This window comes from Lepidochelys olivacea, assembly GCF_965140295.1.
Source record: "Lepidochelys olivacea isolate rLepOli2 genome assembly, chromosome: 2".
Taxonomy (NCBI): domain Eukaryota; kingdom Metazoa; phylum Chordata; order Testudines; family Cheloniidae; genus Lepidochelys; species Lepidochelys olivacea.
Genome location: NC_140412.1, coordinates 123403988 through 123420126, shown reverse-complemented (window position 1 = coordinate 123420126; position 16139 = coordinate 123403988). Strand labels below are relative to the sequence as shown.

The 16139-nt window shown below is 42.2% G+C and overlaps 1 protein-coding gene across 5 annotated transcripts in view; it reads right to left on the bottom strand.

The window, feature by feature from the left end:
* PIGN (phosphatidylinositol glycan anchor biosynthesis class N) overlaps positions 1–16139 on the bottom strand; it is a 142312-nt gene that overhangs the window by 112963 nt on the left and 13210 nt on the right. For 3 of the 5 annotated variants that reach the window (XM_084618706.1, XM_084618709.1, XM_084618710.1), the window contains exons 2-4: positions 6752–7011; positions 2993–3114; positions 39–137 (exon numbers count right to left, since the gene is read on the bottom strand). In XM_084618706.1, coding sequence (XP_084474832.1) covers positions 39–137; positions 2993–3114; positions 6752–6978 — 448 coding nt within the window. In that variant the 5' untranslated portion in view covers positions 6979–7011. Of the gene's footprint in view, positions 1–38; positions 138–2992; positions 3115–6751; positions 7012–11573; positions 11651–12923; positions 13022–16139 lie in introns of all 5 variants that reach the window. The other 2 variants (XM_084618707.1, XM_084618708.1) reach the window with 2 other exon arrangements.

Sequence of the window (16139 nt, the reverse complement as noted above, 5' to 3'; positions counted from 1 at the left end):
TGTTTATCAGCTAATAATGTGCACAAATTTAAGCTTACCTTTAGCAAACATAGGTAAAATATCTGGACTTCCCCAGCTCCAAGTATATTTACTTTCATTGAAAACTGAATCAAATTCTACTGGGTTCTCCTTCCATCCTGTCAAAACAAACATTAATGTTAAAGGGTTGTTCAGGTGTAACAGAAAGCCTGATCTGGCCCACTGTCTAAAGATTAATAGTACTAAAAATAGAGAACATTTTTTAAGTTTTTATTATAATATTTAATAGTAAATGCTAGAGTTAAGATTACATTTGACTTCCATTTTAACCCCATTTGCTTATGCTCATAACTCTGGGGGGAAAAAACCTTTTTTGGCTGATGATCTTCACAGTTGATCTCGTGTCAATGGTTTTAGTAAGTTTAAGCAAAAACTGTCCACTCTTTTTTCCATTAAGCAAGGATGACAAACAAAATTACTTATTTTTTTTCCAAAGTAAGATAATTTAAAGACTTTATTTTGTGCATGCATAATTCAAAATTGGTTGAACTTTACTAGTACCCATGGAAGAGTAACCTCCAGGCTAATACCTGTATTAATAAGAGAGTTATAAGTGATTGAAAGTTTGGTCTTCTCCATGTGTAGTACAAAGATTCCACCAGGTTTAGAGTTCAAGTACTACCTATAAGACTGGAGAATAACGTGAATATCTGATAGTTTTCCAGTCATGCTGTAAGGTTCATTTGTTGCCCAGGCATTTAAAGAGAGAGAGGGAATTGAGGGAGAAAGGAGAGGGGTTACCTCCTGTTGGAGCACTAAGAGGCTGTGCGTAATTTCATTCACCTTTAATGGAACAAGCAATCTATTTGTTATATGAGTTAATGACTGGAGATTAATTTTAAAAATTGTCAGGGCACTTAGAGCACTGGCTGGATGCTTGTTAGTTAAATTACCATCTTCTAATAAATTTAAAAGAATAAATAAATAAATAAAACATAATCTAGTTGTTTTATAGTTATATGAATGAGCTTGATTTGCACAGCTGTGTATTGGTCTATCTACGTAACTATGGAAGTACAAAGTGAAAGCTCTGCAATATATACTTTGGGGATAAATCCCACGTCGGCCCAATAGGGATGGATTACAAAACTCTCTTTTGAACAGCATTGAAAAAACACTGCCAGCACTCAAAAATTAATAGTAGCCTTATTTATTTCTAGCTTCTATAAATGTCTGTGACACAATCAAAGGGACACAGGAAAGAATTAAGGAATGAAGCAGTTTGTGCTCCTCTGACACTAGAAACTAAATATTATTTGTCTTTTTGGTATATCTCATCTCCACCAATCTGGGGAGACATAATTGGGATTTCCGCACCCATACCCTCAGCTCTTATTTTTATAAAGTAAAAAAACACAGCTCTTGTCAAAAGAGCTAGACTGATAGCCTTGAAGACTGAAGCCCTCAGTACATGTAATTTAGCACTCAGTACATGTAAAGCAGTCAGAGGAAGCTCATGCTTAACCCTTGCTATCCTGCCAATGTACCTCAACTCTGTTCTGGATGGACAAGTTTATTCACCATGTCCATTCAATGATTGGCCTTTCTGCTGAGACTGCATCCAAACTTGGCCAGTTGTGAATAAGGACACCCATTCATTAGGATCAGGACTAAGACCATCAACTAATTTTATTTAGGCAAAAGGTTCAAACGAATAAATAAATAATAATTTTTAAAAGACCAGTCTTTATAATAGGTTTGCCATCTGGCTCGCCTTGAGGGCCAGCGGCCTCCCATATTCTGTGTTCCTGTCCCTTGACCTCTGGCCCCAATCTCTAGATTTCTAGTGAGTAAATTTCTCCCTGTGAGACACATCACCACTGAATCTAGAAGGAGCCACTTTGTGGTGGAACAGATTAGTGATAAGTGTTACAGCAGTGATGAGTCCACTAAGTCATCTCTATCTGAGGAGCTCAGTTAGCACTCCCAAAAGCCAGGTCTCAGGAATGACATCTATGCTTTGCTCTCGTACTGGAAAAGCCAAATCATACTTAGTTATAGGCTGATCACATATCACTTCTGTCTTTGTATTTGAATTTTAATTCTTTAAAAAGCTCTCCAGTACAATAATTAACCCTAAAGCAGGAATAAAAATATACAAATCCTATTTTCACAAATATTAATAGTGGAAAATTCTTAAAAAACAAATTCATGTTTTTCAGTCTATTATGCAGACTACGGCCCACGGGCCACATCTGGCCCACGGGACCGTCCTGCCCGGCCCTTTAGCTCCCGGCCAGGGAGGCTAGCCCCCGGCCCCTCCCCTGCTGTCCCCCCATCCCCGCAGCTTCACGTAGCCACGCCGCCAGTGCTCTGGCCCGCTACTCCTTTTGGGCAGCGTGGAGACATGGCTGGCTCTGGCTAGGCAGTGGGGCTGAGAGCTCCTGCTGCTCTGAGAAGCATGGGAAGAGGGCAGGGAGCGGGGTTGGATAAGGGGCAGGGAGTTCCAGGGGGGAGTCAGGGGACAGGGAGCAGGGGGCGGTTGGATGGGATGGAGATTCTGGGGGGGGGGCGGTCAGGGGACAGAGGGCGTTGGATAGGCATGGGAGTCCTGGGGGGCTTGTCAGGGGTAGGGGGTGGAAAGGGGGTGGGGCAGTCAGGGGACAGGGAGCAGGGGGGTTGGATGGGGGTGGGGTCCCGGGGGAGCAGTTTGGGGTGGCAGGTCCCGGGAGGGGGTGGTCAGGGGAAAAGGAGCAGGGGTCGCTGGATGGGGCAGTCAGAGGGGCAGGAAGTGGGAGGGGGCAAATAGGGGGTAGAAGCCAGGCTGTTTGGGGAGGCAGAGCCTTCCCTACCTGGCCCTCCATACAGTTTTGCAACGACATGGCCCTCGGGCCAAAAAGTTTGTCCACCCCGATGTAAACATTTAGTGATCAATTTTTTACCTTACTATAGCACCAAAAGATCTTATTTGGAGGATGACGTCAAATTTGTTGGAATCCTGGGGCTTGCATACCTTTAGCAACTGCACTGACATCTTCATAAAATCCAGCTATCAGTGCCACATGTCCTGGTCTAGATTCTGTTGGAACATGAGTATGAGATACTCCCCAGCTGCCTTTGTATTCTATGATATTCCTGAAAAGAAAATACAAGTAATTACTTGTGTGTGCACATGTGCAGAGTAGTTTGTAGAAGAAGAAAAAGTGATGACTAGATGCTGTTGGCATTAAATTCAAAACTCTCAGATTTAGTCTTGAACTGTAACTGTTAAACTAGAAAGTAGTTACCATAAGATAACTAACACCCACCAGGCATAATTACCACATTAGTCAGCCACCATCATGAAGATAGGAGGTTAATTGGTGTTATCATATATTTCAAGTTAATACATTATTTTATTTCTACTTTTTTTCCAATAGGGGTTATTCTTTTTTTCTAGTAAAGTTAGTTATTCTTTTTTTTCCTCTCTCAGAATTTTTTTTCTAGTTTTTACTTTCTCTGTTCCTTCATTAAACCTGTAAATTTCCAGATTAGGTTTTTTCTCCTCCTCCATAAATAAAATATAGCCAATTATATGTAGTTCTTGTGATAGTGTCCTTTTTCTGGGCTAAATTTCAGAATTGAGAGGGGTCACCAAAGAAGGGCAGGGAAGGCAGGTAAAATGGAATAATCCAATTTTATAACCTCTAACACTCATTAGTTGGATGTAATCTTTTCCCATGAAGACTGAAAGTGGGAGAAAAGTCCTCAAAGGGAGAGAGGCAGGTAAAATGGTGCAGCTGGGGAACCAAGAAGCGAGGTTGTTCCAGACCCTTGACCAAACCATCAAAACTGATATTTTGATTATGATTGTTGAGTAGTCAAAGTGAATATAGTGGGTGGTATCTCTCTGAAACCTTGTTTTCTTCTTTTGAGGCAGCTCAGTAGGTCTCTGGAAACCAGACAACTGGACAGGGTGGGGTCTCTCAGCCATCTGGGATCTACTATATCTTTGTTTAATTACAAGCATAAAGATCTCATACTATTGCAAAGTAGGCCAGGAGTCCTTTAATATGTGCAATGTTTCATTGGTGGTATCAGCAAAGACTTTCAGAAAAGGGGAGGTTCTGGACAGTATTTTGGTGCTCCCTAGAGATCCTAGAGCCAGGATGCCCATGATTGCCATGGAGATGGAATACACTGCAGTGTCAGTTGCTTCTAGGGAGGCCTGTAATGATGTTTTAGCCAGAACTAACCTTCGGCTATTATGGCCTGGATCTGTTTGCAATGTTCGGCCAGAAGGCATTCAATAAACCTAGTGAACTTGGAGTAGTGTGACTGTATTTCATCATAAGAGCATGGTAATTTGCAATCCTAAACTGTACGGTTGCTGAGGAGTAACTCTTATGGCCAAAGAAGTCAAGGCGTTTTTTGTCCTTGTCATACTGGGTAGATTAAATGTGGTGCTGTCTGCCACATTAATTTACTGCTTTAACAACCAGCAAGTTAGGAGAAGGATGTGAAAATAAAATTTCACAGTTCTTGGCTGGAACATACTAATTCTTAATGACACATTTGCACGTGGGTGATACCGTTAGCAGGGTCTGCCAGATGGTCTTGGCAGAATCCAAGAGGGCCTCATAAATGGACAAAGCCACTCAAGCAGAAGGTGTCACATGCAAAATGTCCAATCACTTGTGCTGCGACTCTAGGTCTTCCTCTAGGAGGATTTGCAATGAGTCCGCAACACATTTCATTAGCTCCTGAAACCGTTTGAAGTCATTGGTCACAGAAGGTGGAGGAGGCACAATAACTTTATCTGGGAAAGATGAGGAGATACTAGTTTACAGCACAGCAGCCTCCTTGTCTGCTCTGGCCTCTTGCTCCTCAAAGTTTTCCTCCGATTGTTGAGGTAGTGAAGAAGGAACAGATGGAAGAGGGGACTGCCTCCCCAGTGGTCCTGACCAGAAAGGCTGGGAGCCCGAGAACTGTTGTCAGTAGGCAGCTGTAGCCAGACAGACAGCCCCCCACCTCAGACCAGCATTGCTGGAAACACAGGAGGAAGCCGGAACAGGGCACTTAACATATATTCCAGCACAGCCTTTGAAGCTGTGAAAAGCACAGGTGTGCTGCTACAATGTGCCTCTGGGAACAGATACGACGATTACGCTCACAGCAGGCAGAGGCCCTGTGACAGACATGGCTCTTAGCCCCTACTAAATAGCGTGATGCACACACACCAACATCCTAGGTGGGAAAATATTTACCCTGATAAAAGAAATGTCCAGTAGTCGACACTTATTGTTTCTCTCCCTTGCAAGTGTAAACTACTCTTGCGAAAGCTGGCGTCACCCAGACAGACCAGCCTCAATTTGGCATAAGAAAGGAGAAAGAGAATAAAGGAGTACAGAGGTATAAGTAGGGGACCTACAGCACCATGATTTTGGAGTGCTTTTCACTATCTATCTGCTGGTCAGATAAGTGACAGCCTCCCAAGGCTTCTGCAGCTAAGAGGGTCCCTAAGCCTTGTCCCTTATTCGTCTTTCCGCGGAATTGAGTGACCGATCCTGGCTTGGCACCGCTGGAGTCGAGAGATGCAAGGAGGGTAAGAAGCACCCACACCTGATCTCCTATCTTTAGTGTACACATATTTTGAAATAGAGCTCTATACTTTGTTTTCTTTCTTTGGGATTGTGGCTTCAGTTTTGTAACTTGTTTGTGTGTGTAACATCTCTACATTTAAATAAGTAGGCACTAGCAATTTTGTAACCACATGATTAGAATCTAGCTTAATAAATTTTGGTAACCATTTGTGCATAAGCCTGACTTGTTTTCTCTGGTTTACTGTAAAGCAGCCAACACAATTAAAGAACCTCAGCCGTTTTGGCTCTAAAGCCTGGCCATTAGGTGAGAGTACTAAGAGCCTAGCGTTGAGTTGTGCCGCCTCCACGGGGCAAACTCTTGGGGCACCTGTCAGTCAATCCTGGCTGCCCGCTGCGAAGGAGCTCTGAGCTCTAGCAGTTAAAGTCACGGGTGTGGAGAGGCTCTTAGTGCTGCCATTGGGGCACCTGTCAGTCAGTATTGACTGCCCGCTGCGAAGGAGCTCTGAGCTCTAGCAGTTAAAGTCACGGGTGGTTAGGACCTTGGGGCATCCGTCAGCCTAGCCCGGGCTGCCCGCCACGAAGGGACAGTGAGTCCTAGCAGTTAAAGTCACGGATGGTATAAACGGGCATAGCTGGCACCTCACCAAACATCCTTGGCCGTCGGCTAACAGCAGCTAAGGACCCAAATATGGTCACTAAGGAGGATCATAGGGTCTAGGAGATGGCTTCCACTGCCTGAGGAGAAGCCTGGGTTTGTCTCACATGAATCGTCCCTATCCTTGAAGGCGACACGGAAGGAGCCCCTATTTTGGTAGGTAGGGGAATCTTGCACAGAAATATGGGAATCTGAAGAGATATCCTCCACATCATCCAAAGGGGGAGCTCTTTGGTGGGGAGTCAGGTGCTACCAGGGAGCTAGGTAACACTACATCAATTTAAATTCAGTTCATGTTTTAATAATTTTCTTCACAATCATGAAGGTTGAATTTGTATTCATTTATTTTTGTGGAACATAATTCTGCAACAAACTGCTCAGCCCTGGAATCACAGAGGACCTGGGTATAAACTGCCACTATTTCTGAGGCTGTTTCTCTTCTCCCTAAGAGGAGGCAATTTGGTAAAATGTTTAATGGTTAACTTGCACCATGACTTAACACTTCTTTCCTAAAAATTTTATCAGACACACTTACCTAAGGTAAGGTGCTCGAGGAGTACCATTATCATCTATTTCATACAGTGTATCTGCCCGCAAGCCATCAGCAACAAAAAGCACTAGTCGCTTTGCAGGTGGTGGTAATGGAGTACGCTGAGGAGTCATGCCATGAACCAAAGGAGAGGTGAAGTAGATGTCAAAAATTGAGGCCAAGAACACACAATGCACAAGGAGACCAGCCATTATGAAGATCAGCATATTCATGGTGACAGGTAGTTCCTAAAGCAAAGTTCAACACTGAGAGAGGGAGAAAAATACAGGAAGTGAGTTTAGTCAGTCAAATGAAACTTATTATGATCAATACTTATTATGGAAAGGCAATAACCTCACCATACTTAGAGATACAAGCAGCTTTCATTATAAATCCTACTATACAGTCTGCTCCGCTCTCCCAATAATTTTAGCCTGAACATTGCCATGTACTCTAAAAGCAAAGAAGAATGTTTCAAAATGTTTTCAAGTTACAGGTCATTAAAAAGCTTCCCTGGTTTGAAATATTGTCTTTTCCTCAATAAATAGATAAAAAGTTTATTGTCCCCGTCAAAACTGCTAGTTACTATTCCTTCAAGATTTTCAGATAGTTACTAAGTCTTGGAAATTCATTTGTGGTCTGTAGTTTGAGATCCAATGATTTCAGTGGGAGTGCCAAACCAAGCCAGCTCCCGTTAATTTCATTCGGGGTCTTTTTCCATTAACTTCAGTGATATCAGGATCAGATGCTACATATGTCTGTTCTCTATTGGCTGGTTGTTTGAACATGCTGACCTTTGTTAGGGAACTGCAGTTTATAAAAGACAAATTATCCCTACAGTAAATAGCTATCAGAAGTCTTCCTTTGGCAGATTAATTACTGGCAACTGTTAAGCAGGTGGGGTTCATTATACTCCACCAAAATATACAAAAAGTTAGAGTAGCTTGTACAATTGGGCTAATAACGCTAACTGACCTTTGAACAGTGCTTTGAGATCTACAGATAATAAAGCATTGTGTCGGTGCAAAACATTATTAGTCACATATTTTAGATGAAGTACCTCAAGCACAAAGAAGTTCAGTGACTTGGTTGAGAGGCACTGTGACCTTAGCTATGGACCCAGAGACTTACTCTTGAGTTGGACATTTTATGCACTTTTTTTTAATACACATTTTTATTAATGTTTGGAGTTAAAGTAAACTGAAGTGCACAGGTATGAATCGTTAGAAACATGAACATGAATATTTTGTAGGTGCACACAAACCTCATCCAAAGGCCTGATCCAAAGCCTACTTAAGTCAACAGAAATGTTGCCCTCCCTCTCCATCCACCACCTCATCAACAGAAGGGGGATGTTGACCCTGAACAGTAGGAGATATGACACAGTGCCCAGAAGGGGATGATGCTGCAAGAACACATGCTTGGCAAGATTAGGGCTGGCCCTTTCCCTTCCTCAGGTCCTTTGCCTTTCCATTAGCTGCAGCAACAATGCTGGCCACATACCCCCCCCCCCCCCACCACCTATTTATACTCTCCCTGGCTTTTCAAAAGCTTTCCACCCTCCCTCCCATTAGGGTATGTCTTTCCTTGAGCTGGAGATGTCATTTCCAGCTTGAGCAAACATATGTGCACTTCGATCACACTAGTGCACTAAAAATAGAAGTGTAGCTGCAGCAGTGCGAGTGGCAGGATGGGCTCGCAGCCCAAGCAAGTACCCACCATCCCGAGAAGCATTGTGCTCAGGGCAGATAGTTCATTCCACTGCCTGTCCCGCCGCAGCTGCATTTCTATTTTTAGCACAATGGCTTAATCAAAGCTAGCTCAAGTAGACATACACACATTGGAAATTATATTTCCAGCTTGAGTGCAGGTATACCCTAACTGTTCTGCAGAGGCTGCATTTTCAGGACCAAAATCAAGATTGTGACATTGCACCCCATAATGCTTTATGGGAATAGACTTATGAATGTATATATGACAAAACTGGAATACGTTTTATGCTACCTATGCCATCTAACATATCTTGGCAAAGCTTATGATCTACTGAATATATTCATCCTATTCGCATGCATGCGTCATTTTTGTACTCAAAGTTATGAATATTGGCTGTATGCTTGTTTAATTTTAAATAGCCTCAGTGAAGCAGTTGGTCAGCTTCCTGAGAAAAGACTATTCTCAGTAAGTGCCCAACCAAGAAGCCCTTAAGCCAACAATGAACTTGGCGATGCCAATCCACATCTGAGCTTTCCCAGGAATGCGGCTTGGCTGGTAAGGAACTCAGTCATGCATGGACATGTGACTTGCCCATGTGACTACAAAACTCCATTTTGTAGCTAGATTCTACACAGGGGGAGGGAAGGGTGTCCACCCACAAGAGAAAGCATATTTAAACCCCTGGGAGACCCCTCCATTTTGTTTTCAGCTGGCTCAAGAGATAGCGTCTCCACCCCCAAAGGATACCTGAAATAAACTGGAACAAAGGACAGTAACCACGGGTGGGGGTGGGGGGTGAGTGATTGCTGGACCCAGACTAGAAGGAGACTAGTCTGTAAAAGGAAGCTTATCGAAACACCTCTGAGGGTGAGGTTTTATCTGTATTCAGTTTTCTTACTGTATTAGTCATAGACTTGCGTGTTTTATTTTATTTTGCTTGGTAATCACTTTGTTCTGTCTGCTATTACTTGGAACCACTTAAATCCTACTTTCTGTATTTAATAAAAACACTTTTTACTTATTAATTAACCCAGAGTATATATTAATACCTGGAAGGCAAACAGCTGTACATATCTTTCTATCAGTGTTATTGAGGACGAACAATTTATGAGTTTACCCTGTATAAGCTTTATACAGGGTAAAACGGATTAATTTGTGGTTTGGACCCCATTGGGAGTTGGGCATCTGAGTGTTAAAGACAGGAACACTTCTTAAGCTGCTTTCAGTTAAGCTTGCAGTGTGTGGGATGTGGTTCAGACCTGTGTCTGTGTTTGTGGCCAGCAAGCATGTCTGGCACAACCAGGCAGGGCTCTGGAGTCCCAAGCTGGCAGGGAAAGAAGGGGCAGAAGTAGTCTTGGCACATCAGTTGGCAGCCTCCAGGGGGTTTCCGTGAACCAACTCGTCACAAAGGTAACAAAATAAAGCATTAAAGAGAGAAAAGAAATCCAGGGATCATAATTAAGGTTGCTGTGCTGTGATTAAATAAGCAATTCTTTTAACTAAACAAAACAGTTTAGTTCTTATTGTGTAGGCAATATAAGATTTAGAATATTTATTACTATCCATTTCCGTCATTTTAAGTGCTTGGGTTTTGTGTATGATTCAAGAGATAAATGCATTAGTTACTTAACAACTTAACTGCTTCTTTTAATGATGATCTTGGTACTGGAATATTTTAAAAGGAAACACTTATTTAACTACAAACACGATATACCAAAAAATTTATCTCAGGGTATATCTACACTGCAATTAGATACCCATGACTGGCCTGTGCCAGCTGACTCGGACTCACTGGGCTGAGGCTAAGGAGCTGTTTAACTGCTGTGTAGACATTCAGGCTTGGTCTGGAGCCCGGGCTCTAGGACTCTGCAAGGTGGGAGGGTCCCAGAGCTTGAGCTGTTTTTAATTGCAGCATAGACATATCCTTAGGGAGTGGTTCCCAAACTCTGAGGCACGCCCCACTAGGGGGGCACAGAGGAACATTCAAGGGAGCAGGCAGTGGGGTCTGGGATAGCCACCATAGGGAGCAAACCACCCAGCTCTGCTCCGATCCTAGCTGCAGCTCTCGGGGAGGTGGGATTCAGACAGCTTCCATTACTGGTAAAGGGGGTGCGACAGGAAAAGTTTGTACACCACTGCCTTAGGAGTTTGTCTATACAGGGACACCAGAACGGTAAAACAAGTTAACTAAAGATGTAGTTAGAGCACATTAAAGCACAGATATAAACAGCGAAACATCATCAAATTGAGTGCAGTGCCTCACTTCACTTGACTAATTAAACTCTGTCCTGCCCTCCCATCCCAATTTTATATTATTTAAATTGATGTGTTTAAATCCTAGTGCTCAGATTCCACAGTGATGGGGCAGAGTAGAAGAAGTTAAATCAAATAGAATGCTGTTGTAGTTAAGACTAGTAAACATTTCATTATCACATTATGGTTTTCAGCACTAGATGACACATTCTTTCCTTAAAGTTCTTTTCATGCATTGGCCCCAGGTTAGTGGGTCTGACAATCACTATTTAACTTTACCATCGTCTGGTCAGATTACTTTAATCCACAGAATTAATTCAAATGAAATTCTTTTAATTTATAACCACAGTTTAAATTACATTAGCTCAGACTATACCTTTAGGCACAACACATCCAATTACTCATCACTCTCAGAAGCCTTAGATAGGCAGCTCTGAGTGCAGTTGTTCATACCACTTCTCTCATTGATTCACTTCCTGCTTCTAGTCTGCTCCAATTTACCCTCTACCTCTCGAGTCACAGTGCTGTATATTATCACTTTAAAATAAAGGTATCAAAGCAACCCTTCATATTACAATTGACTGGACATATATTTTACACCTTAGGGAAAAATTATGATGCACTTGGACAAATTCAAGAAAGCTCTTAAAATAGTGCTTAATTTGACTTCAATGAGATTTAAGCATGTACTTAAGTACTCTTCCAGAATCAGAATGTTTTCCTTAATCTGGGTCTTTTTACATAACTAGCAGGAAGTTGTATTAGGGCTCATACATCGATGCACTTATGTGCGTAGACAAGGCCTTAGTTATTCAAAGTCAAAGGACACAAATCTTTTAAGACCAGTCAGCTTGTTACTCACCCTGTGCAGTAATTGAGGTTCTTCAAGATGGCTGTCCCTGTGCGTGCTCCACTTGAGATGAATCTACATCCCTGCATCTGTGATTGGAGAATTTCAGTAGTAGTGCCTGGATGGGTCACACATGTACTGTCGCCGTCTCGCGACGCCTCTGGCAGTTACATAGCACATAGACCAAACCCCCCTCAGTTCCTTCCCTACTGCAGAATCCCTAGCAGGAAACACCAAAGTAGAGGGGCAGAAGGTGGGTAGTGGAGCACCCACAGGGACAACCATCTCAAAGAACCTCAGTTACTGCACAAGGTGAGTAACCATCTCTTCTTCTTCTTCAAGGAGTGTCACAATGGGTGCTCCACTTTCACTGTAGAGCAATGCTCCTCATTGGAAGGAAGGGGCTTCGGAGTTGCATTTGTGACAGATGATAAAACCGTAAGTCCCCGGAGAGCATATGATGTTAAGTCCTGCTTTACTGTGTAGTGCTCTGTGAACGTGTGGGCTAACGCCCAGGTTGCTGCTTTGCAGATGTCTGTGATTGGTACTTTGTTGAGGAAGGCTATTGACAAAGAAAGTGATCTGGTGGAGTGTGTTCGGGTCCCCAGTGGGGGTGGTAGGTGTTCGCAGTAGCAAAGGTCAATGCACCCAGAGATCAATTTTGAGTGCCTTTGCTTGAATATGGCAGCTCCTTTAGATCTTTCTGCGATAGAATGAAATAACTTTGACAACTCTCTGAAGGGTTTAGTCCTGTAAATGTAAAAACCTAGTGCCCTTCTGACACCCATGCAGTGAAACACCAATTTTTGTTTGTTCCCACGAGGTTTTGGGAAGAACGTCAGGAGATGGATGGGCTGGTTCAAGTAGAATAAAGAAGCTATTTTGGGTAAAAATTTTGGATGTGGCCTTATCTAATATTGTGTACGCAGGGTGTGACATGAGAGCCCCAAGTTCTTCTACTCATCATGCGAATGGGATAGTGATGAAAAAGGCCACCTTCATCGAGAGGTGTAGAAGTGAATATGTCGCCAAGGGCTCAAACAAGGGACCAGTAAAGCACTGAAGCACTAGATTAGGGTCCCATGGCTCATATTTCGTGATAAAGGTTATGAATACCTTTGAGGAATCATTTAGTGGTAGGGCAGGTAAGGGCTGAGAACTTGTCAGCTTTGTGATGGGAAGCTGTGAGCTCATTGATAGACCCGATTTCTTAAATTCCAGTATATAATCTAATACCATTGGTAAAGGAGAGGTAGTCACCACTGTTTGTCTATTCTGGCACCATATGTGGAATCTCTTCCGTTTGTGCAGGTAAGTATGTCATGTAGTAGACCTTCTACTATTTAATAGTATGGTCCTTACCTCCTCCAAACAGGTCACTTCTTTGCCTTGGAACCATGGAGAAACCATGCCTTCAGGTGGAGTATTTCCAGGTTCGGGTGGCAGACCTGGCCTGCATCCTGAGACAAGAGATGTGGAAGAAGAGGAAGAGTGCATGCTAAAAGCTTACTAGAGTTTACCTGCGACTCCAACACTAGGCTCAGAGCACAACTATTAGCCAGGGGGCACTTGCAGCAGGCAGGTGCCACCCCGTTGTAAGAACTGAAAGAAAAGCAGGATCACACCCGACCAGAAAGGGGGCGCCCATCAGAAGTGGGTGCCACCCCATTGTAAAAAACTAAGTGATTACAGGCCCAAATCAGCCAGAATGGGGGGCACTCATGAGAGGTGAGTGCTGATGCCGTTGCACAACCCTACTCCTAAGGTCTGTAAAAGTAAAGAAGAAGAGAGGACTTTTGACAGAAAGATTTATTACTGCTCCAGAATAGAGCATTTTTAGTAGGATGAGTAAAGTTTTTGAGAGCTCTCATATGATGCAAAATTCAACCATCCTACCACCCAGCTTGCAATTGGGAATGGGAAAGGCCCCTTCCCCTCCATACTCCCTAGGTATTAAAAACAAACACACCAAAAATCCATATGGCTGTGCTATAAGTCTGTCAGTTTCCGCACCCGTAGTCACACAGCTATAAAATCTCTATTAATTCTTATGGATTGTATAACAGTTTTTGGGGGGGGGGGGAAAGAGAGACAGAGTCCAAATAATCAAGACTAGAGGCAATCATCTTATTTGCATGAGGTCTCCTCTTTCCTGGAATTTCCATAACTTGTTGACAAGAACATTTCCTCTCTTCAGCTTTTTTGGTTTGAGCTGCAGGCTAGCATTTCCTCTCTGAAGTGGTCTACCTGTTATAGAAGCTATAGCCACAGCCTTGTGCTGAATCAGGTTCTTTAAGATTAATGGTAAGGTTGACATAAGTAAGTAAATGCAGATCTAGTTTCCCCACAGCCATCAACATCTACTGTTGTAGTTCTTTGAAATTTTCTCGAAGCATTACGGATGCTTATTTTGCCCAATTTAAAAAGAGCACAGTGTAAGTCTTTGAAAAAAATAATGTAATATTTTCTGTTTCTATTTTCTGTTTTCAAATATGTGGTGACACATACACAAAACTCTATTAATACGAATATGCTATGTTGGTGGGAGGATATTTTTAAAAGGTAATAAAATGTGAAGACAAAAGATCAGAATGCTTTATTCATCTCTTTTGGAAGGAGCATGCTCCACTGAGCATTCTATGCCTGTTGTGTAAAATTAAGAGGCTCTATTTGAAATGAATTTTCAATAAATATCAGTGGCTTTGGTAAGTATCTTTAAAGGAGCAAAATAAAATTGGCAAGACTGTCTGCTATTTTTCTGGATGACAGATACATTTTTCAGATAAACACGATTACATAATATTTAATTTAGATCGTCAAAAAGGGTAGCTGTACAATTTGTCCACACATAAAAATGATCTAATCTACCTAGGTAGGAGCAGAGGGAGGGAGCGGTAAACTCTGGTGTAGAGGGAGTGAGGTTTTACATGGCACTGGGACATTACATAAATATTTAAACACAAAATTGGTTCTCAAATCCAGCACGCTGCTTCTTTTTGATAACTTAGACATCAAAATTTCATACTATTCAAAAATGCAATTCATTGACTTTTAAAGGTCACACAATATATGCCTATTGACAGTAACACTGAATTTATATGACTGAAAACACACTTACCAATCAAACTCAAATTAACCTTCTCTAGGATCTGTATGCAGAACCCAAACATATTAAATTGAAATTTGTCATCTTAACTACACAGTACAGAATTACACTATGAATAACAGTGGGATGATGACAAAGCCCCTTTTCCCCTCCTTTTCAGAAACCTGATTTTCTTTTTGAATTGAGGCATAATACACAGCTGTTTGTCACACAATGAAACTGCAAATATAGTATTTCCACTTGCTTTTACATTTAAATATGCTTTTGTGACGCAGACCATCTGCTTTAAATTATTTTATGTTCAACATTTTCATTGAATATTTTGTACATTACAATAACAAATGACAACTCTTTTAAATTGTAAATGTGGTTCAGCAATGCACAGCTAAACCCGAGGCAAAAAGCTCACAGAGAATTAAATATTCTGGTTAATATCACTCTGATTATCAAGATAACTCTATATCACTAATTCCTATGCAAAATCTCCAAGGGATAAACATGATTATCAGCCATTCTACCTTGTAGGTCATGAAATATCAGAGATGTCTTATGCCTTGAACTCCTGGATTTCTAATAACCATTTACCTATAGCAGTGGTTCTCAGCCAGGGATCTGGGGTCCCCTAAGGGACCGTGAGCAGGTTTCAGAGGGGCCACCAAACCGGGCCAGTGTTAGACTTGCTGGGACCCAGGGCAGAAAGCTGAAGCTCCCAGCCCTGCCACCTGGGGCTGAAGCCGAAGCCTGAGCAACTTTAGCTTTGTGGGGATCCCCTGTGGTGTGGGGCCCTGGGCACTTGCCCTGCTTGCTACACCCTAATGCTGCTCCTGGCTTTTATATGCAGAAAAACAGTTGTGGCACTGGCAGGCCTTGGAGTTTTTATACCATGTTGGGGGGGCCTCAGAAAGAAAAAAGTTAAGAACCCCTGCCCTATAGGACAGGGGTTGCAGATCTCCTACCCATATAGCTGAGAATAATGCTAAAAGGAAGACAATTTTGAGGTTATGAAAATGTATGGGTACTTCCCTTGAGAGGGAAGGATTACATTAAAAGTGAAAGACTACATTCCAGCATTACTGAAGGAACCAAGCGCGTCACCCTTAGGTGACCTTCACTTACTACTTGGAAAAAATGAACTATTAGAAGGAACCTGTGACACTGCACCCTATAGTCGTTATAGTAATATTTTTATACTATGATTATGACATAATTATTATGCTTTTTGTACAAGATAGGTCATGTAAGGTGTCACTGAAAAAGTTATGATTTGCTGAATATGATTATCTTATTTGTATGCATGAATCATTTTTGTATCTGAAGTTATAAATACTGACTATGTAGCTGTACTTCAAATGTAGTTATACCTGGGTAACACCCACTAAATATCAGGTTGTAAAGGGCCTATTCAGGGTAATGGGCCATTAAAAAGAACAACAGGTCTTCGGAGAAGCTTATCCCCCACTGGGTGAGCCTTG